General features: G+C 39.3%; 1 protein-coding gene across 2 annotated transcripts in view; it reads right to left on the reverse strand.

Moving 5' to 3' along the window:
* TBC1D8 (TBC1 domain family member 8) overlaps positions 1-23,983 on the reverse strand; it is a 79,749-nt gene that overhangs the window by 32,269 nt on the left and 23,497 nt on the right. For both annotated transcript variants that reach the window (XM_045006007.1, XM_045005998.1), the window contains exons 3-5: positions 18,639-18,757; positions 15,622-15,850; positions 9,750-9,990 (exon numbers count right to left, since the gene is read on the reverse strand). In XM_045006007.1, the coding sequence (XP_044861942.1) occupies positions 9,750-9,990; positions 15,622-15,850; positions 18,639-18,757 (589 nt within the window). The remainder of the gene's footprint in view (positions 1-9,749; positions 9,991-15,621; positions 15,851-18,638; positions 18,758-23,983) is intronic.

Genomic DNA, 23,983 nt, shown 5'->3' on the forward strand with positions numbered 1-23,983 from the left:
GTGTAGGAGTGTAGCCCAGATGTAGGTAGTTCCTGTTTGTGACACCAGACCTAAACCTAAGTTTTGCTTTATGCCATGCCTCCATTACAGGCATTACAGCAACACAGCTGCAGCACTACAGCTGTGCTGCGGTAGCGTCACAGGCGACAACTTCTGATCCCGTCGGTGGGTGCTCGACCCCCTTCTGCCCCTGGCCCCGCCCCCATTCCAACCCCTTCCCCAAAGTCCCCGCCCCAACTCTGCCCCCTCCCTGCCCTTATTCCAACTCCTTCCCCAAATCCCCGCCCCGGCCCCACCTCCTCCCCTGAGCGCACCACGTTCCTGTTCCTTCCCCCCCCTCCCAGAGTGGCCAAACAGCTGTTTGGTGATGACCAGGCGGGAAACGCTGGGAGATCGGTGGAGGAGCGGGGACACGGCATGCTCAGGGGAGGAGGTGGGGCAGGGGGTGAGGGGAGCTTGGCTGCCGGTGGATGCAGAGCACCCACTCATTTTTCCCTGTGGGTGCTCCAGCCCCAGAGCACCCACGGAGTCGGTGCCTATGGGTAGCGTAGACACTTTCTACAGCAACAGAAGAGGTTTTTCTCGTTGCTCTAGGTAATCCACCTTTCTGAGTGGTGGTCGCTAGGTCGATAAAAAAATTCCTCCATCAACCTAGCAGCATCTACGCTGGGGTTAGGTTGGTTTAACTATGGAGCTCAGGGTTATGCGAATCTAACTTAAGAAGAGACCAGGCTTTAGTAAAGAGCATGTGTTAGGCTGTCCTACAGGGCTCACCTGTTCTGTTCCTCAAGTGTTCTGTAGCAACTGTGAGAGTAGACTGCTAGTATGTGAAGCAGCGCTTGACGGGGGCAGAGTTAAATTTGCATTGCAGGGGGGAAGATATCTTAACTTTGGATTTGCAGATTTTTGGAAATTTAGCTACTTTCCACTTTAGGGACTGAAATGAGGCACCACTGGGCAAACTTTAGTATGTATAAATGAAGTTTTGGGGTATTGAAATTGCATGAGAATTTGAGAAAGAATTCCATGGTGCGTGCAGTTTCTGTGTATATGGAGATTATATAGCTATGTATATGAACTCCCCCACTATATAATCATGTTTATACGCACACAATACATAAATGTTCATTCATATCTGTAATATGGACAACTATTCATTGAAATTTAACAAAGACCACTTTGATGCCTGGAACATTAGGGTTCTATCCACAAAGAAATAAGCAGCACTAGCTGCACCAATTTTAAAACCAGACTTTGGCTAACATGGGCTACACGTCCCCTGTTTCAGCATAAACCAGAAAAGTGCATTAGAGCCAGTTTTCTAAATGTGATATTTACTGTTCCCCCTCTTCAAAACATGTCTCCCACATTCTGCAACACAGACTTCCACCATGCACTGTGGGTAGTGTAGGAACAGGTATCAAACACCTATGCTAGTAAAATGTTAGTACAGGAGTATGCCAATACTTGCCTCTAGGCAACGCTGAGAAGCCTGAGGGTCTCACGCTGAGATGAGTGTTCATGCAATTTAGAAGCGCTCTGCCTTGTCTCCTACAAAACTGATGCCTGAGCATTTATAAAATGTTACAGGCAGCATCCAAGACAGCAGAAAACCTTAAGCTAGCTATGTTTAACACTGGCTGTCAAACACTGCTTTGCCCAATTTCATCCCTCCATCCTAAACAGTGGCTGAAATCTGCCTGGCCACTGTGAACATGGCATAATTGTGTTCAATACCTGGCGTACAGGGTGCACCCAGCATCCGTTAGCACAAGATGATGAGCATACTGTCAGCAGGGGTCGAATATAGTATACCAAAAGAACAAGTGTTTCTGAATACTCCTTGTTTTGTCCTTTTATTTTTGGGGGGTGGGGGTGGGGGGGGGAGAATGGGGGGGGAAGGGCATGCCTGTACTTTATCATTTCCATTTTACAGATGGAGAACTGGAATAGAGAGAGATTATGAGATTTGCTCACAGTCCCACAGGAAATCTGTGGCAGAGCTGCAAACTGAATCCAAATCTCTCCCAAATCCGAGTTTAATATTTCACAAGGTCAGCCTTACTTCCCACCAGAAATCAAACACAGGAGTTCTGTAGTATAGACAGAGACATATCTTTGAATACACCTGAATTAAAAGGGACGGGGCAGCCACATACAGACAATACTCAGTTAAGAAAGAAAAATAATTTGAGGTATTTAAGAATTTCAGAGAGGTTACACAGGAACAAGAAAAAATACTGCTGTAACTCTGGCATCTTCCAGTGGCTGATGGTGCTCACCAATACTTGTTATATTAAAATGAGGACATTTATGCTTTTTTCCTTTTAATTTTTTTTTTCATCTGGCTGGATTTCTGTTACTGTGGAGGAAGGACAGCAACTCATAGCTAGTAAAGTAACAACTTGCATCCGAAGAAGTGGGTATTCACCCACGAAAGCTCATGCTGCAAAACGTCTGTTAGTCTATAAGGTGCCACAGGATTCTTTGCTGCTTCAACACTATATAGATACACTTCGTGTTTCAGCCAAAACAGGTCTTAAAGTATCTTAACATTTCATTTTGCCACAATGTACTGACTCATTAGCCTCACCTCTCTTTGAGCTAACAGAATTTATGGTAAAACCTATATAAATTCACAAAGTGCATGCTTGCCTTTTGGCATGACAACATGCACTGCAACACCACATGAAGGTTTTTTAGGGGAAAAAGAGGATGCATTAGGTCAGGTCTATACTAAAACATTAAGTAAACCCAGTTACGTCACACTCAAGGGTGTGAAAAATCCACACCACTGCACAACACAGTTAACAGAGTAGCAGCCGTGTTAGTCTATATCCGCAAAAAGAACAGGAGTACTTGTGGCACCTTAGAGACTAACAAATTTGCTCAAATAAATGTGTTAGTCTCTAAGGTAACACAGTTAAGATGACCTCACCATGAGTGCAGACAGCATTAGGTCAACGAAAGCATTGTAGCTACAGCCTCTCGGGGAGCTGGATTAACTATAGCGTCAGGAGAACCCCTCCCATCACTGCAGGGAGTGTCTACACCCGTGTTACTCAGACTGGCTCTCGAGCTGCATGTAGCTGTTTAATGCGTCTCCTGCAGCTCTTTGTAGCACATATTAAAACACTGTGTGATTTAATTATTAACCAATCTACGTTATGAACCAATTATAGTTGATATAATAATACTTGGTCATTTTGCTGTGAGATTATAGAATATAAAATAAAAACTAAATAGTTCCCCTGTCATATGGTTTAAATATGAATACATAGTACCACAGTATATGAAACCCTGAATTCTCACTACTGTGGCTCTTTTAGGTAACCTTGATAGCTAATTTGGCTCCTGAACCCCTGAGGTCTGAGTATCACTGTTCTACAACAGTGGTACAAATGCAGCGCTGCAACTGTGCCACTGTAGCAGTTTACATATAGACATAACTGTAGCTTCCCGTCATTAGGGAAGAACGCCAATCCTAACATCACTGGAATTGCCTATTTGGAATGACTCACAAAGCAAGAACAGACAGCGGCACTAGGAGACCACACCTTATCCACCACTGCTCTAAAAAAAGGTGCTGAGATGGAGGTCAGCTTTGTGGGATCTTGGAAAGCAAATAAATGGCAGCACAAGAATGAAATGCAGTCAGTACTCACGTCACTGTGGGCTGAGATGAAAACTTATATGAAAAGAATCACAAGTGGAACAGAAGAGCAGAATTCGGTTACCCAAAGAGAAATGTTATGCATTTCCGCTTCTCAGAAACTGCGTGCCCTCATAAATATATCCAAACAAAAGTACAGCATGTAAAATATCTATGGCAGTTAAAAAAAGGTACCTCTAAAGTTAGTTGCTGAAACAGGAAAGGTAACCCTTTAAATGTGATACAGCAAAGATTGAGATCTATGGGCCCATGATATCAGCTGTAAGTTTGTCAGTAATAAATACAATATTACCCTGGAGACAAGTTAAAATGACTCAATTAAGGTGGTGGACCCAAGCACTGAGGCCCGGCCTATGCTGATATAAGGACACTGTCAAGGTTTATTATTTACAGAGAAGCATGAACAGTGTTTGGCAAATAAGCTAAGTTCCCTGTACTAAAGAACTTGTTGTCTAGGTTATCTTCCCCTTCCTAATAAAAAAAAAAAGGGGGGGGGGGGATTCCAAAGATTCCATTCTGAGTTTCAAAACCCCTCCTGCACTGAAACATGAGTGCAATGTCCCAACCTGATGGGGCTGCTAAACTCAAGCAACTCACTTCTTTTCTTCCTGGTACTGGCAGTTCCATATTTATGACTCAATAGGCAACTAAAACAAGTAGCATTATTTTTATATGTACCAGTGAGAAGATATGATGAAAGTTAGGAAAAATATACCCCCAAAAAGAGAAAAGGAAGAAAAAGACTAAAAAAAAGTTGTTTTGTCCCCTATTTTCCAGGGCAATCAGCAGACTACTCTGCCCCCCACCCTTTTTTTTTTTTTTTAGCCTGAGTTCCCAACTTGCACCTTGTTGGATTCTAGGATTATATTTGTTTCCAGCACATTGAGTGACTAGTAAGACTGAACTGTGATCATCTATATGTGACCTAAAAGTCACCTTTAAAAAGTCTTTTACTTAAAGGAAATCATACACATATGGCTGACAAAAACAATTCCTGGACAATATTTCAACACTTCAGACTGTATCCTCGCTGTCAAATGTGTTTTCTACATTTTAAACCAACAAGGGTCATATTGGCAGGATCTCAGTTTTGTTTGTTGAGTCACTGCCTGTTCATATTCAAAGAACTAAAACAACATGTAAACTACAGAATAAAACATCTAAATGACAATGTTCTGTTGGTAAGTAGCTAGATGACTTCTCACTTTTAGAGAAAGGTTACTCGCTATTTTTTCATTCCGTGGGGTGAGAAGTACCTGATATGTATAAACTGGGAAATATTTGTAAGAGATTGTCGTTTTATTAAAAACACATTGCTTCTGACAGGGAGGCTCAGAATATCAATCACAGGGACGAAAGCAACATCTGTGATGCAAGCTATTTCATCAACCAGTTTCCATTCAGCTCTGACACTGGCTTAACAATCAAAAGAACATTTTTTTGCTTTAAATATTTTGCTTCAAATTATATGGATTGGTAACTCATCGTTAGACAACAAGAAAAAGGATTTAAGACAGTAACAGCTCAATTACATTTCCACTCAGGCCATTTCCTCAAGAAGTGTTTGTCCTCTACACATGCTGAATGAGATGGAAGCAGAAAATCAAAGAAAGCAGTAAACCAGCATTTTAAAACCCTCACAAAGCAAGAAAATCTAATCTCTTTGGATAAGAGAATCTTATGTAACAGTGCAGTTCATGGCACTGAACTGCATTTGCAATAAAGGCCTTTTGTGGTTATCAGCTGCCCCTCAGCTTCACTTTGCTTTTGAGTATGCTTAAATGGCCATTAATCCCTTTGTAATCCATGTCTATGAACATCATCATTACATTAAGCAGGAAGGAAACTGATCTATTATCTGCTTTGACACTAGGCCCCAATATTGCTCTTGTCACAAATTATGGAGCTGATCCAGCATAGGCACCGACTCCGTGGGTGCTCTGGGGCTGGAGCACCCACGGGGAAAAACTGGTGGGTGCTCAACACCCACCGGTAGCTCCCCGCCCAGCTCACCTCCGCTCCACCTCCTCCCCTGAGCACGCCACGTGCCCGCTTTTTCCTCCTAGCTCCCAGCTGTTTCGCGCGGCTGGAAGAGAGGGAGGGGAGCGGAGAGGGAGTGCGGTGCATTCGGGGAAGAGGCAGGGCTGGGGTGGGGATTTGGGGAAGGGGTTGGAATGGGGCAGGGCAGGGGAGGGGAAAGGGTGGAGTCACAGCAGGGGCGTGCGAGCACCCACTGGCACCAGGGAAAGTTGACGCCTATGTGATCCAACAGCCCCTACACATGTAATCCCATTGCAATTACAGAACTACCTACATGAGTAAAGGGTTGCAGCGTATTACTTTTCAGCAAGATGACAACGGGAGACTCTAAAATACGAATTATAAGCTTCTATTTTCCATGTGTAGTTTATACAGAACGTGAAGATCTTCCACACAAGTTCTCATTTTTCCAGAGAAATTAAGACATCTTTTAAAAAGAATTGCCACAACCCCCGTGAAATGTAGTATCCAACCCATCAACAAGTATAAAAAAATACTAACTGGGGGGTAAAGGAGTCATTTTTATAATATATGGCCCAGGGTGGACTCATTTAAATTAAAGTGATTTAAATAATTGATTTTAATCATGATTTAAAAATCACTAGGCAGGAAACCATGATTTAAATATCAATTTTAATCTCATTTTGCATTTTTACTTTTTAGTTATTTTCTTAAAGATTAATTCTCATTGGTTGGTGTAATTTGCTGCTCTTTTTTGCTAACCAGGAGGGTACACAATATCTATGCACATTTATTGTTTAATATACATTTATTCAGATTCTTAATTTTTACATCTTCTTCTGTTAGAAAACGGTGAATGATGTTTCTCATGTACAAGATGATTAATTTTTTTTTACTCATGATTGTGTAAAGCTGCATTTGGATGGAAATTGGAATTCAGCTGGAATGCACAAAAATAACATTTTAAAATTGTTTTATTTAATTAGTAAAAATGATCTTAGATGTACTGGATATTAAGAAAAATAGTTTATCAAAACATGTTTTGCATTTAAAACTAATGGATTTACTAAATAAAGGAAGTAACTGCAGTTAGTGAATTGAACTGTTTTTTTCTGGTCACCGTGTCCTTCAAGATTTTAGAACTAGTAAGTCTCATTCACTCATCTAATTTTTATTCATAGACTGGAAAAGGAAAAACGAGCTCCCCTGCTTTTTCAACTCTCAATTGGTTTCTCAACTATGAGTGGACTAGTCCTTAAACTGAACTAGTTGAATAATCTTAAATGAAGAAAATATTCTCTCTCAACCTGCAGAAGAGGCTACTGGTGTCAAATGGTGGTTTAGAACTTCAACAATCCCTGGGTCCAGGTGCTTAGCCAGTGACTTCAACCAGTTCAGTGGCTTGATTTTTTTTTAAAAACTTTGGCAGCAGACACTTACCGCTTAACTATTATTTAAATTTAATTCAAATGATTTTAATAGATTATACACATTTTGGTTTGAACATAGATTTTAAAATTTTAAATTATTTTTTCCCAAAAGAATAACTTATATTTGGGGAAGGAGGGGGTGGAAATCTGATTTTTTATTTTAAAATCAATTTGTATACATCCTGATATGGCCTATTACATTGATGCTGGCATTGCATTATAATACATTCCAATATTTGCTTCCAAGGTAAAAAAGAGAATATTAAGGAGAGAACACAAGGAAAAAGTAAGTGAGAACTAGTATTTCCTGAACCATTACAACAGCAAAAAAACCAAAAGCCCACGAAAGCTCATCCTGCAAAACGTCTGTTAGTCTATAAGGTGCCACAGGATTCTTTGCTGCTTTTACAGATCCAGACTAACACGGCTACCCCTCTGATACAAAAAAAACAAGTCACTTCGACCCAAATATGTCAGAATTAGCAACTCGTTTATCCACTATTCAAAAAACAAACTTGCTGAATCATACTACATCAAAGTACCAACCTACCTAGCCACTACCTGTCTAACCTGTGTACAGGAAATGAGATTTCAACATCTTTGTATTTTCCTTTCTGCTCACGCTCTCAAGTTATTACTTGCCAGCATGTTTATAGAATGTCAGGCTCAGGAATTCTCTTGCAAACTATTTCTTCTCTCTCTCTCCTTTTTTTTATTTTTTTATTTTATTTTTTTTTTAAGAAAAAAGGGCGGGGAGGGGAAAAACGGTGTGATTAGAGGTGTGGGATGATTTATGCTCCTGTTGCTGGTTCATTAATATACATACTGCTTTTCAAACTCGATTCAGGACACAATTTGTAGTTTGATTCGGCTGAAGGCCTTGCCACTACAGTATATCAGAGGTCTATTAAGTGCAATATTTACATCTGTGGGGGTGGAGGGTGTTAACTTTTGTTTCAATTAAGATTTTTCATTCAAGGAGTCTTTTGGTGGGAAAAGGAGAACTTAAAAATTACAAATTAGGAATCCCCCAGAAAAAACTGGTATGCAATTTGTGTCATAGCTCCTGTGCATTAGTTTATTTACTTCAAGACACAATACTGTATATTTTTAATCTGAAAGGTGAGGTTCGGAGGAACTCGTTTGTTTAGCGGCGGGGAGGGAGGGCAGGCGAGGGAGTGGAAAGCAGAAAGAGAGTTTAGAAATACAATTGACTCTTCAAAATAAAAGCATGCACATATACACACACACACAAAATTACCAAGGCAAAGTCATGTTTTAAAAAAACAAAAACCTCAACAATATCCTTTTAAGCACTTTTTAAAAATCTGGCCCAAATCTTCTAGTTTAAAGCAACCTCTGGCATCACTGAATAGCCGTATATAAGTAAGTGTTACTGCTTACTGCCTTCATTAAATTTACAGACTGCTCAAAATATATTCTTCAATGACATAATAGGCAAAATCCTAGCTCCAGTGACTTCAATGGAGCCAGGACTTCACCTATTAAGCGTAAATTTAAAATGCTTGGGGAGAATAATAGCATATAGGAATCTTCAACTGCTATTAAAGGTCCTATAACACTATTCACAAGAATTTGGAAAAGGGGTTGTAATTTTAGCATCACTGCAGAAATGGCTACCAAAACCGAAGCATATTAATAACGGAAAACAGTCATTGTACACCTGTATTCTCATCAGCAGAACCTCTTCTCCCCACCTAGAAACAATTCACAGATCATTCATTCATGTAGCATGAATGATCTGTATTTATGAGAGTGTACAGTTCCGACTGCAGGGTCCAGGAACTTGGATGTATAATTGGGAAAACCATAACCTACACGCCTGGAATGACCCCCAGACTAGAAGTATTTGACACCATGATGTCAACAAGGGTGTCCTAGGTAAATTCCAATTTTGGTCATTATATTCTGCCCACCTAAAATTCCCTCTTCAGTTTCACTTTCCAGAGGGGGGGTGGGGGAGGGAGAGAGAGAGAGAGAGAGCGCGTGTTTTGTGTAATGTTACCGGCACAGAATGGCTACCACTTTCCTCCCTCAGAGTCAACTTCATTTCAGTGGTGGGTGAGGAATCCATATAGGGATTCTTTGGAACAAAAGGCAAAGTGTAGTACAGACAATCGCATATGAATCTCTCACTACAGTTTTGATTCCCAGAACTCCCTGTTAAATCAACTATGAGAATAATAGAATTAGTGACTTTCCATCTGTCAGAAGTTCATTAAGATGTGACCACAAGCAATAAATTACCATGTTATCAGCACTTGGAAAGCTTACACAGAACAAAGAGCATAATAAGGAGTGTTTTTGTTCAAGGCAGTTGGAATTCTTGCTTATTGGAATTTACTTTTGGGCAATGAAATGGTACTTTTAAAAGACAAAAAAAAGGAGTGATGTTGCTTCAGAAAACACAGAAAATGTAGCTGCGTGACTTGATTACCTACTCCAGACGAGTTGCATACACACCAAAAAATTCTATTTTAGAAGATTGAAAATATTATAAAGTCTGTTTTTTCCTCAAGACACAGTTGTTCAATATTTAATTACCACTAAGCTAATAAAATACTGAAAAATGGGAAACGTACGTCTATAATTCTTCTTGCATAAGCAAGAACTTTGCTTTTTACCTTTTTGTAATCTGAGTAGGATCCTGGAGACCTGGATCCAGTTCAAAGATCTCATTATCTAGTAGCCTTCGGAGCGTTACGTCTGCCAGCTGCTCCATTATCCTGAATGCCTCATCAATATTAAGGAACATGGAGAAGTCTCGTTCTTTACTTGAAGTGGTGATACGGATGATATCAGTCATAAAGACATTGGAGGTTCTTTCCAGTTTCTGGACATCAACCCAGGGAACTAGGAGTTTTACTGCCATTTAAGAAAGAGCAAAAACCTCTTAGGAACTGAGTTTAAACTTTTCACAGACTTCAGAAATATGCAAACATATTAAAATTCAGAATGCACTTTAAACAGATATAAAGGGGAAGAAAAATATCCTTCTGTATATTAAAAAAACAAAAACAAAAAACATAAATGCCTAATATATACCCACTATTCGTTCTCCCATGTTCTAGGCAGAAAGCTTCTCTTTTGAGGGATTGCCCTCTTAAGTATCTTTTAGTTTTCATGAAAGACACTAAATCATCAAGTAACATCGACAGGATTCCTCTCCCCACAAAGCTGGTTACGTTTCATTCGCTAGGAGGTGGCAAGAACGCGAGGAAAGGTTTCAGGGCTATCTACCCTACTGGAAGTAGGCTATGAGAAAGGTGAGAACTTGCTCTCCTATTCAGTTGGATAGTTTCAGGGAAGCAGCAGGCTAGCTTACTTCCAGAATGGATGGTTTTGGGCTGGAAACTAAGCCCAGAGTCTGGAAACAGAAGTAAACTGGATGACTATACAACACAACGTGTAAATGGTTGTACGAGGGAATTCAGCAGTGCACTCTACAGTATGGTCCTCTCATGCTATCATGTGGCATAAATATTGAGCTAACAGTTTCATATATATAAATTTATAGATCTATATATCAGCCTGTGCCGCCTCCCGCAGCTCCCACTGGCCGGGAACAGTGAACCGTGGCCACTGGGAGCTGCAGGTGGCCGTGCCTGCGGATGATCAATGTTAGCAAAATGTCTCGCGGCCCGCAATCAGATTACCCTGATGGGCCACGTGCGGCCTGCAGATTGCCCACCACTGCCTTATATTCTGTATGAAACAGGAGGAGCATGCCAAATTACAAAAAAGGTCAAAACTGGTGGCAAAAGATAACATATTTTCGAAGTTTAGGAACAATGAAAACTTAATTAAAAACTATGAAAACTTGACAGTAGCCTTTTAAGAAACTGAACATGTCAACCTTTCAAAATTCTAAATCTTTTGACAGATGTCCCTCCTTTGAGTATCTTTGAATATGTTTCAGTGTAAGTGCCCTTCTCGTGTCAAGGTACAGTGACTTCACATAAAACTCACTACATCACCACCAGAAATAAAATAAGGATTTTTTGGTCAAGTAGCAGAACCAGAAGATTTAGCCCTTTGCCCATATTTCTGTTCATCCAACAGCACTGAAACATTTCAATAAAACAGAATTAAAATAACTGCCAAGACTTTTTTTCTTTTGGTTTTGTAATTCATGTTTTGTTTCTCCCAGCAGTTGTTTTTTGAGAGAGTGCGAGAACCAGGTTCTATTGGCATTATTTTCTAAAGCCATAAGACTTAGGCATTTTAAGTAGCATTGCTTAAATGACCTTTCACCGCATTTTAAGTAGCATTGCTTAAATACCTTTGTGGCTCTAGCCTAACTGCTACTTTAGCTGCCTAAATCCAAAATGTAGATGCTAAAAAACCCCATTCAGCTGCTGCCTAATCCTATAGGTGGCTACATTTCCACCAGTAAAGTCCCTTAGATACCTAATAATCTGCTGCTGGGCATGAGCACAGGCGCTTTGCTTTAGTGCCAACCTCATGCCTAAGCCCAACTGGGAACTAAGCCAGAGAAAGACTGAAAATAACTCTATAGTCCAGTGGCTCACCTGGGATGTGGGAGACCCGAATTCAATTCCCTGTTCCAATGCTAAAATTTGTACACAGTGGAATGTCTCTCTTGTTGAAGCCATTCCACTGCGTACAAATAATTAGTCACTGAAGACTGAGCACCACTTACCCCAGAATATCCCACAGCCTAGTGGCTAGGGCACTCTATTGAGAGGTGGGAGATATGGATTCAAATCCCTGCTTCAAATCAGGCAGAGGGGTCTCCTACATACTAGCTGAGTGCTCTGAGCTAAAGGCAGCCTTCACTTCCTGTTTTTTGTGAGGAAGGGCTTAGGTGCCAAATTCCACGAGAAGGTTCCTGACTGTGGATCCCAAGCAAAGATAGGTGCCTCCCTCTGACCCAGACTTTGGCACTCACAAATGCCAAGGAGAGGAGTGTGACCTATTGGCTGGCTTAAGCACCGTACAGGGAGCCCAGGTGCCTAACTCTGGGCTGTGGATGCCATTAGGCAGCAGGGTTAAGTTAGGCTAAGGGCCCTTTGCGGATCTAGTCCTTAGTGACTATGACATGAAAACCATGATAACAAATTCCTTGCTTCACAGTAAGTGTCAAGTTCTCCAATATTAACAATCATTTATAACTATAATTATTTATGAACTATTCAGTATGTCAGTTGACAAACATGACAAAGAGTGTTCAAATCGTATCTGTCACCCATATCAGAGATGAGAAAAAAAATAATTTCAACACTAGATACCATCAAGTAAGTTTAGGACTAGGGCTGTCAAGTGATTAAAAAAATGAATCGCATTGTTAAACAATAATAGAATACCATTTATTTAAATATTTTTGGATGTTTTCTACATTTTCAAATATATTGATTTCAATTACAGCACAGACTATAAAGTGTTCAGTGCTCACTTTATATTTATTTTGATTACAAGTATTGCACTGTAAAAAAAACAAAAAAAAATATTTTTCAGTTCACCTAATACAAGTACTGAAGTGCAATCTCTTTATCATAAAAGTTGAACTTACAAATGTAGACTTATGTACAGGAAATAAGTGCATTAAAAAAATATAACAATGTAAAACTTTAGAGCCTGCAAATCCACTCAGTCTTACTTCTTGTTGAGCCAATCAGACAAACAAGTTTGTTTACATTTGCAGGAGATAATGGTAGAATGTGGTTAAAACAGAGCAGGGCACATAAAATTCTCCCCCAAAGAGTTCAGTCACAAATTTAATTAATTTATTATTTTTTTAACGCGCATCATCAGCATGGAAGCATGTCCTCTGGAATAGTGGCTGAAGCATGAAGGGGCATATGAATGTTTAGCATATCTGGCATGTAAATACCTTGCAATGCTGGCTACATAAGTGCCATGCAAATGCCTGTTCTCACTTTCTGTTGACATTGTAAATAAAAAGAGGGTAGCATTAGCTCCTGTAAATGTAACCAAACTTGTTTGTCTTAGTGATTGGCTGAACAAGAAGCAGGACTGAGTGGACTTGTAGGCTCTGAAGTTTCACATTGTTTTGTTTTTGAGAGCAGTTATGTGACAAAAAGTCTACATTTATAAGTTTCACTTCCAAGACACAAAGATTGCATTACAGTACTTGTATGAGGTGAACTGAAAAATACTATTTCTTTTGTTAATCTTTCACAGTGCAAATATTTGTAATCAAGAATAATATACACTTTGATTTCAATTACAACACAGAATACAATATATATATAAAAATGTAGAAAAACATCCAAAATATTTAATCAATTTCAATTGGTATTCTATTGTTCAACAGTGCGATTAATTGCGATTACTTTTTTTAATTGCAATTAATTTTTTGAGTTAATCACGTGAGTTAACTGCGATTAATCGACAGCCCTATTTAAGACCAACATTTAAGAAGGGTTGATGCACAGATGCTGGAACTAGAGCTGCGGGGGCTGCTGCAGCACCCTCTGACTTGAAGCAGTTTCCATTATATACAGAGTTTATAGTTTGGTTTAATGGCTCTCAGCACCCCCACTATACAGATTATTCCAGCAACTCTGGGGTGGTGTGTTGGGGTTTTTGTTGTTGTTTTGTTTTGGATTTTTGGGGGAAAAGAGGGAGGAATACAGTACATTCTTCAAGAGAAAAAAAAAAGTTAATGAAACCTGTTTTGCTTTTTTATTTACTTTCCCAAGCATTAGCCTAATTAATGCATGAGAACCAGGAAGTGAAACAGACTATAAACAATAGTGAATGAGTCGTTTATTTTCACTGTCCAAGATGAAAATTGAACATAAATGTAAAGCAAATTATATTTATTTCAATTTTGCATTTTAATAAAAAGTGTTACTCGCAAAGATAAGGGGCTTTTTCTGGTTATGTAGTATAATATTTGATAGTGTCCCTTCATTATCCTTCAACAATCTCCAGTAATATATAAATGAAGTTTTGTGAATAATAGTAAGGCATTTTTTCCCTTTCTGCTTTGATTTGTAAAAATCCATTTTATTGTGTGCAGAGGATTTCATATGTTCATCATACATTAGTGGACAATCAACAAGATATTTAAAACACAGACTGAGCTAACTATGCATCAAAACAAAGACATTTTTCCAAGCCACATGCAACTTCTGTACTATAATCAGCAGAAGTTGCAAATGCAACATGATAACTGGGTTCTAATAAAGTAGAAAAGACATCTAATTGGGAGAGGGGATGTATTAAATCCTAGAAATTAAGAGTTAACATTTTGAATATTTTACTGTACTCTAATTCAGCTTTAAATCTATAAATATAATATTTGAATAACCACATAGCAGCAATTTGACTTGATAAAATAACTCTTCTATACATAAACAGTAAAGCTTCACTGATCATTAGAGTATAATTATCAAAGTTTCATTCTGCTGTTCCTGCAGGAGTTGTGGTAGAATTTACAGGAATCCCTACAGTGCTACTCAAGAGCATAATCCTGTTAAGGAGGAGAAGACACACACACCCTGAAAAGGAAAAAAACAGTTAAAAGGGCGTCTTCATTTATAAATTTCCATCATCCAACACTGGGTATGGAGGGCATCTCATAAGAACACTCCCTGGGGCTCCATTGGAAACATGGGACTATATCTTTTTGGAATGGCTTATTAGTAGTGATTATCTGGCAGATTTTTCTAGCCATTCTTAAAACTTTAACTTGTCACTTCTGTGAAAGATTTAAAGGTTGAAAAGGGAAAACAAATGTTTTAAGATATTTGGGAGTTGTTTGTTTTAACTCCCCCTTATCTGTAAAACTTGTTCAGAAGCTTGAAAAAACAAAATTTCATTCCTTTTCATTTGAAAATACTGGTTTTCCTCTTCCACCTCATCACATGGAGACCAAGACACAGCTGTGTTATGTTTACTACTCATATTACTTTAAAGTGCATAATTGATGTCATGTAGTTCTAAGAACGGGTTTTTTTAACCAACTTACACTTCCTTTGCTGTCTCTGTACTAACTGCAGCTATTAACAGTGGCTATTTTTGTGTGTGTGCATGTTTCTGAATGACTATGTTCTGTATTAAAAATAGGTATTTAAGAATTTGTCACATCAGATACATTTTAAGGTAGATCTACTTTGGGGCCTAAACTATTTAGCACGCTTTTAGAGCAGACTGTTTTACTGACTTCCACCATACAATTACCACCACAGTCCACTTCACATTTAAAAAAACAACAGTTTAAAGCAATTGTCATCTAGGTATACTAATAAGAAAACAGTTTGTTGTAAGTAAAATATAAAAATGGATGACACATGACAACGTGGAATTTTAAAAAGCAAATACGCTCGAATTTAACAAGATAGTTGACCCAAACAAAACAAGTTTCAGAACTCTTCACTGTTGCATTAGCCAAATACCATACAAGAAGATTAGATTTAAATACATCAACATAAAAATTACCCCAAAATTGATATATATGTTTACAAGCCTGTATAGGGATAACAGTTTTTATATGTTCACACTTACATTCTTTGCCTAGGAAGAAGGAATAAAAACAAAGGTGATTGATGCTCAGATAAAGCCAGCCTTGACGAGGAACTTTACCCTTCCAGCAGCAGCATGAATAATAGGTAATTAACTTCTCTGCTTCAGGGAAGTTAAATCTGGCTTCAAATTTCACTAGCGCCTCTCGAAACTTCTCAGGATCCTCCTCCTGCTCTGCTACTTTACTCCTGGTCTCTTCTGCTATCAATGCCTGATTCAATGACAAGATAATATATTATGGCAAACTGGTAGTTTGCCCAAACTAGTTATTACAAGCCATCAGTACATTTTTTAAATCCTGATTCTCTCTTAGAAAGGTATCCAAGTTGATGTGCAAGTTATACAGACATTTACTTAGTATTTGCAGTCTGTTTACCCACACTTCCAAACCCAGTCTTCTTTTCGGTCCCAAGTTATAACTGAAAAATATTGTTCAAACTACAATTTATAATTACAATCTTGATACCAATAATGGCTTGCTTTGATCACCACAATTATTTCAAATAACCCAGAGAAGGCAATAAATATCATTGGAATTTCACTCAGCATATGATGGCTGTAGAAGCTTTAATTTGACTTACATAGCACAAAGGTATAGTACCAAATTTTTATATTGATCAGCACTATTACCAAGAAACAGTACAGTGAAGTATCCGTTAACCAGTAATAAGCTTTTAACTATTTTTTTAAAGACTTGACATAATTAAGTGCTATGTCTTTTCATTACAGCTCTACAAAAAATGAGGAGGAGAGAAAGACAGTTAAATGCAAATTGCTAGGCTCAATGCAAATTTACTTCAGATGCTATAAAATACAAATTGGTCCTACTGGAATACTGTAATCCCATATGCCAGATGTCTATAGCAAAGGCAAGAGAGCTGATGTAACAATAAAAATATGGGCCCATAATTCAGTTTGAAACCTGCAGAATTCTAGGTGTCCTGCTCTCACTTTCATAGTCACAAAATTATTAAAAGATGTGAGTTTTATTCAAGTCTTTCAGAGAACTTGGATGTACAGGGTGTAGTAAGGAAAGATAAATCACTGAACCACTGCCAGAAATAGGAATTTAAAAAAAGAAAAACTTCTCAACAAGGTGTACGCTTTTCAGATGTTGCATCAAGGATCAACTAGGTGATGGTGTCATTTTTCCCCATTTAGGGATAAAATTTAGATACAGCAACAGACTATTTGGAGCTAGTCTTTTAAACACAGATGTTTTGAATGGTCTTCAGTCCCTGGATAGAATTTTATCTTTATTTCTGTAACATCACAGATAAACAAGAGTTTACTGCAGTCCAAGACCAATGATATCACTGATGCTAAAGATTCATGTACTGTAATCTACAGGGCCCTACCAAATTCATGGTCCAGTTTGGTCAATTTCATGGTCAAAGGATTTTAAAAATAGTAAATTTCATGATTTCAGCTATTTAAATCTGAAATTTCAGAGTGTTATAATTGTAGGGTCCTGACCCAAAAAGGAGTTGTGTGGGGGGGTCACAAGGTTATTATGGGGTGGGGGCTGCAGTACTGTTACCCTTACTTCTTCACTGCTGCTGCTGGCGGTAGCACTGGGCATCTGGAGAGCGGCAGCTGCTGGCCAGGAGCCCAGCTCTGAAGGAAGAGCCACCGCCAGCAGCAGCTCAGAAGTAAGGATGGCATGGTATGGTATGGCCACCCTTACTTCTGCACTGCTGCTGGCAGGGTGCTGCTTTTGGGTCAGGACCCCCAATTTGAGAAACACTGGTCTCCCCTGTGAAATCTGTATAGTAGAGGGTAAAAGCACACAAAATACCAGATTTCAAAGGAGGAGACCAGATTTCACGGTCTGTGACGTGTTTTTCATTGCCGTGAATTTGGTAGGGTCTTAGTGATCTAGGATGTCAGAGCATTTCTGTGTTGACTACCCTCTACAAATTAAAAGCCCCTTGAGCATGGGTGCAGAGGCAGAACCCTCTTAGAAATCCAAGCAACCTCCCCCGTCCAAGTGTGTGTGTGATCAAGGCTGGCTTCTCACATAAGCACCGCCCCTGGACAGTGGGACCCATCACATCTTACACCTGGGTCTTGTGCTAGTAGGTTCAGTCATCTGTCAATTATGTGTCTGGTGAAATTTTCAATCTTGAGTAAATGGATGGGTGTGAGAGTGCTCGTGCATGGATAGATGTAGATAGGAGAGACTGATGGGATGTGTTAGGAAAGCATGAGAGAGACAGATCAGGGGAGAAGAAGGAAGCAGGAAAAGAAAAGGGAGAAGCTACACAATTATAGGAACACAATGTGTGCTTAGTGTAGGATCAAGAAAAGAGAATAAACAGATATTGAAGAAAACTCAAGAAACAATACATTATGATCTATTACAGGAAAGAACATTGGAGTGAAGCCAGAATGGGAAAGAATGTATAATGGAAGTGAGAAAAGATGACGCTATACACCTCATTTGCAGAGGTATTAAGAATCTGCAGCTCCCACTGACTTCAGTTGCAGGTGGAAGCGCTCAGCACCTCTGAAAATGAGGCCCTGCAAATATTAAATTGAAAGGTAAATGTAATGTACTGCCAGTCAACTACAGCCCATGATAGACTACACAGCTGGTATTCCTGTAGCTTCCTGAGGCATGATGGCACAGGTATTTTTCACCATATCTAGTAAGCACCTAGGCATGTGGATATCAGATGAAAATACTGTGTTAACATACTTTCAAACTCTTTCCAATGAGGGATGACAACAAACTAATGAGGCCACTGATATGGAATGTGGAAATCAAGACTTGAAAAAGAAAGCTATGTACATTTCATGACAAATATAATTGTGTTCAGAATAAATACAGCTGCAAAGTCACCTCATTTTATTAAAAATACTGTCTTGACGGGCAAAAGCTAATATGGACACAAACAGTTGGTAGACTGGTATAGTTCCACAATATCAAGAGTTATTTCTACCAATTCCTTTACTAGTGGGCAGGGGAAAGATGAAAGCAAGACAAATTTTCTTACCTTTACTTTCCCTTTGACAAAACTAACAATATCTTCTTTATTATCAAAAACAGACAAAGTATGGAGTAAGTTTTGTTCCAGCCACTCCCAGTGCTGATTTATCTCCTCTAAAGTGGCACCTAGAAAAGTAAAAAGAGCTAATTAAAAACCACATAGAAGAAATTGTGGAAGAAACTAACTAGAAAAAAAGAAATTAAATGCAGTTGTTTCATAGTGCATTAAAAGAAATTAAGTTTCTGAAGTCACAATTGAAAACTATTAGTAGCAAATAGGTCAATAAGATGTTACATTTCAAGGCATAATTAGAGAAAACAAAAGTAATACTATTTTAAGTAGTAGTTTTTAGTACTTTTAGTTTTCAAGAGCTGAACACAAGTTCTCTGCAGAAAAAATGCTGGTCTGACTTTCAAAGCAGAAAAAAATACAACAAAGCTTCTTACTGCCCTGTCTGGACATGGCTCATTTTTGATTTAAGGTTTAACTCTCCTGCCTCTCACAATAAACACATGCTCTCTCTCATACACACACACATGTGCCTTTGGGAGGAGGTTATGTGACCTTTAATTTGGTACCCTACTCGTGAAGACTTTTGTAATAATCAGGATATCTGACAACAAAGGAGTTTGTTTTTGGTTGTTTTAGCACTGCTTGACAAGCCTAAAATGAGAATGTCCACCGTTTTGAAGAGAGGTGGGTGAATAGAATAAGCTTTGAAACATGATGAATTTCTTTAAAAAGCAATATAATTTATTCTTATTAAGTACCATGTGTAGCTACGAACTCCAAAAACGTGATTTTAGTCTCTGGCAGTTTGCTTCAGGCAAAATGCTTGTTGAGCTTAACTGCTCCAAAAAAGCTGCAGTTGTGTGTCATAATGACATGAGACCCAAAAAGTGCAAGGAAAAGAGGAAAGTTATAAAACAGCACTCTTAGGAAAAAAGCTAGCCACTCCACTACAAGATAGCACCTGCCGGTCAGTCATTAAAGAGAATAGGTAACAGGTAAAGAAGGCATGATGTGCTCTTTTCAGTGCCCTGCTGGGAAGAGAGGCAACAGTGAACAAAAAGAGCAGAGCATGGAGGAAGAAAAAGAAAATTCAAGTACAAATCTCATTATCACAAAACCTGAGATCTGTAAACATCAAAGACACTGCATGTCACCTCACACAGCAGAGATGATAAATTTAGCTAAACATTTTCCACCTTCCTCTGCTAGGTTTCCCACGAGGAATGCCAACTGGCAGGGAAACTTTCCAAGATTTAACTTCCTCAACAGGAAGGTCTTGCGATGGAACTTCATAAATATCATCAATCAAGGCAAAAAATACAGAAGAAATCATAAGAAAGAAGACAGCCATTTAGATGGCCTTTGCTAACAATTAGGAGGACCACATGCTGCAGGATATTAATTAAGACCTACTATTTCATAGGGGCTGTTTTAATATAAAATGACAATTTATTAAATTGAATTTTTAAGCCTGAACAATGTAGATAGAGGGTAAACACAGTGAGGATGAATCAGCAGTCTCCCTTTGTGTGTGCAGTCTGGAATGAGAGACTACAGTAAGGAGGAGTATTCCATAGTAGTTGCCATATTTTCTTTTTTGCTAGACACCTTGTCCAAGCACTGGTCATCTCTCACCTGCACTGCTGTAAATCTTCTCTCTGCCTTACGGTCTACCCACTCATTCTGTTCAAAATGTTGCCCAAGTTATCTTCCTTCTCTCTGACCATGTCACCTTACCACTTCATGACTCCCTCTCCTCCCTGAGCTCCCCATCTCTTACTCCCTAAATTCAAGCTCCTTGTCTTCAAATACAAGCATGATCTAAGACTCCATCTACACCACAGACCTTACAGCAGCACAGCTGTACCGAAGCAGCTGCGCTGCTGTAAGATCTCGTGTAGCTGCTCTATGCCAATGGGAGAGAGCTCTCCCGTCAACATAATTAAACCACTCCAAACGAGTGGTAGTAGCTATGTCAGCAGGAGAAGCTCTTCTGCCAACAAGGTGCTGTAAGCACAACCACTTACGCCAGGGAAACTTTGGTAGCTCAGGGGTGTGTCTTTATTTATAACACAAGTTTTGCCGACATAAGTGGTAGTGTAGACATGGCCTTACTCACCTCCTTCCCTGGCCACTCTCATTCCTTCTCATGCCCCCATGCTCTTCCCAATCCTTTTGCCTTACTCCTTCATCTACTCCTCTCACTCTGCTTCATGGCTTTATTATTATTTTTTTAATACTGCCTTATGCCTAGAGTATCTTGTCCCCATCTGCTAAGCACCCTCTCAACTCCTCCTCTTCTCTCCTCTGAACCCACTTCTTCAATAATCCCCACACCCACTCTCTCCTGACTGGTCTTCACGTCTCTTGCCTGGTATTTTTTGCAGCACTGCTGTAGCTGGGTTGGTCCCAGGATATCAGAGAGACAATGTGGGTAAGGGAATTTATTTTATTTGAGCAATTTCTGTTAGTGAGAGAGACATGCTTTTAAGCTACACAGAGCTTTTCTTCAGGTCTGAAAAAGTAATTAGAGTGTCACAGCTAAATACAAGGTGAGACAGATTGTTAAGCATAAGGGGTTGCAGGAGACCAGTTAAAATGAAGGGGCAACTGACACTCTGGTCACAGGACAATCTGTCTCACCTTGTAATTAGCAGTGACACTGATTACTTTTTCCAGACCTGAAGAAGAGCTCTGTGTCGCTTGCAAACTTGTCTCTCACCAACAGAAGTTGCTCCAATTAAAGATATTACCCTCATCCACCTTGCCTTGAATTTGTCTATCTTATTTTGCTTGTAAATGCTCTGAAAAGGCAGAGAACATGTCTGTGTGAAAGCTAGCATTTAAACCCACAGACTCTATCTAAGTGGACTGTTAATAATTAATATTCCGTTTTTTAACAGTATCTTAACTATCCAGCAATGTGGGGGCAACACAAAATTACGTACTCTCATGGGGATTGCTAGGAGGCACAGGAGCTGCTCCTTGGCTCCATTTCCAACTTTTACTGCAGTAGAAACTGCCTGTAACCCCCTTCAACCCAGAACAATCTGTGGATTGTTGAGGGGAATCTTGAGAGCCCCTCCAGCACCTCACTAGTACAGGGAGAAATTAATAAGCAGATTCCCCCAGTTGCTACAGTAGAACCTAACACTGCTTTTCTGCTCCAAGGCTCCAGCTTTGTTGGGACCTTAGGGGGGCAGAGTCTCAGCAGCTTTTCCCCATGCACTTCCCTAAATAAATTCAGGTATCAGTTTTGGGGAACGAGGATAAGCAAAGAACCACAGTGGAAGAGGCAGCCTGGAAAACTTCAACCCTGTGCTAAAGAGAGTCGGGTTCTGCTGTGTTATTGACTGGCATTGCCAGCCCTAGCAGGAAGCCTGCTTCTTCCCCAGCTGCCGAAGGCAACATTTCATAACAAAAGGATTCTTAGTCAGAAGCAGGTTAAATTTTTATTGTTCTTAATGTCTTTATGGATTTTTTGCTCATAAAACTGCAGACATGCTTTGACTACAAAAGACACACAAGAAATATAAGACCGGCCATACTATGTTACACCAATAATCCATCTAGTCCAGTATCCTGTCTTCTGACAGTGGCCAATGCCAGATGCTTCAGAGGAATGAACAGAACAGGCCAGTTATCAAGTGATCTATCCCCTGTCGTCCAGTCCCAGCATCAAGCAGTCAAAGGCTTAGCCATCTTGGCTAATACACATTGACCGACCTATCCTCCATGAACTTATCTAATTATATTTTCAATCCAGTTATATTTTTGGCCTTCACAACATTCCCTAGCAATGAGCACCACAGGATGACTGTGAGTTGTGTAAAGTACTTCTTTTTGTTTTAAACCTGCTGCCTACTGATTTCATTGGGTGACCCCTAGTTCTTGTTATGTGAAAGGGTAAGTAACACTTCCTTATTCATTTTCTCCACACCATTCAAGATTTTATAGACCTCTATTGAATCCCCCCTTAGTCACCTCTTTTCCAAGCTGAATGGTCCCAGCATGTTTAATCTCTTCTGATATGGAAGCTGTTCCCTACCCCTAACCATTTTTGTTGCCCTTCTCTCTAGCTTTTCCAATTCTAATGTATCTTTTTTCAGATGGGGCAACCAAAACATCACACGGTATTCAAGGTATGGGCATACTATAGATTTCTAAAGTGGCATTATGACATTTCCTGACTTATTATCTATCCCTTTAACTAGTGGTTCCTAAGATTGTTAGCTTTTTTGACTGCTACTCCGCATTGAGCAGATGTTTTTAGAGAATTATCCACGACTCCCAGATCTTTCTTGAGTGGTAACAGCTAATTTAAACCCCATCATTTAATAAGTATAGTTAGGATTATGTTTTCCATTGTGCATTACTTAGCATTTATCAACCTTAAATTTCCCCATCTGCCATTTTCTGGACCAGTTATCCAGTTTTGTAAAATCCCTTTGTAACTCTTCCCAGTCAGCTTTGGATGTAACTATTATGAGTAATTGTGTATCATCTGCAAACTTTACCACCTCACCGTTAACCCTTTTTTCCAGATCACTTATGAATATGCTGAATAGCACTGATCCCAGTTCAGATCCTTGGAGGACCCTGCTATTTATCTCTCTCCATTCTGAAAACTGACCATTTATTCCTACTCTTTTTTCCTGTCTTTTAACCAGTTACTGATCCATGAGAGAACCTTCCCTCATATCCCCAAACTCCTTACTTTGCTTAAGAGCCTTTGGTGAGAACCTTGTCAAAAGCTTTCTGAAAGTCCAAATACACTATATCAATTGAATTACCCTTGTCAACGTTTGCTGACCCCCTCAAAGAATTCTAATAGATTGGTGAGGTGTGATTTCCTTTTACAAAAGCCGTGTTGACTCTTCCCCAACAAATCATGTTCAACTGTGTGTCTGATAATAATAGTAAAAACCAATGCAAAGAATTAATTTAGCTTCTCTGCAACAGCCTTGTCTTCCTTAATTACTCCTTTAGCCCCACTGACTGACTGGCAGACTTCCTGCTTCTGATGTCATTTAAAAAAAAATTGGTGTTAGTTTTTGCCTCTTTTGCTAGTTTGCTCTTCAAATACTTTTTTGGCCTGCCTCATTCTATTTTTTGCACTAGACTTACCAGAATGTATGCTCCTTTCTATCTTCCTCACTAGGATCTGACTTCCAATTTTTAAAGGATGTCTTTTTGCCTCTAACCACCTCTTTTATTCTGTTGAGCCATGGTGGAATTTTTTTGGTCCTCTAATTATTTTTTTATTTGGGGTATACATTTAATTTGAGCCACTATTATGGTGCTTTTAAAAGTGTCCATGCAGCTTGCCAGCATTTCAC

The sequence above is a fragment of the Mauremys mutica genome, chromosome 1 (assembly GCF_020497125.1).
Source record: "Mauremys mutica isolate MM-2020 ecotype Southern chromosome 1, ASM2049712v1, whole genome shotgun sequence".
NCBI classification, from domain to species: Eukaryota; Metazoa; Chordata; order Testudines; family Geoemydidae; genus Mauremys; species Mauremys mutica.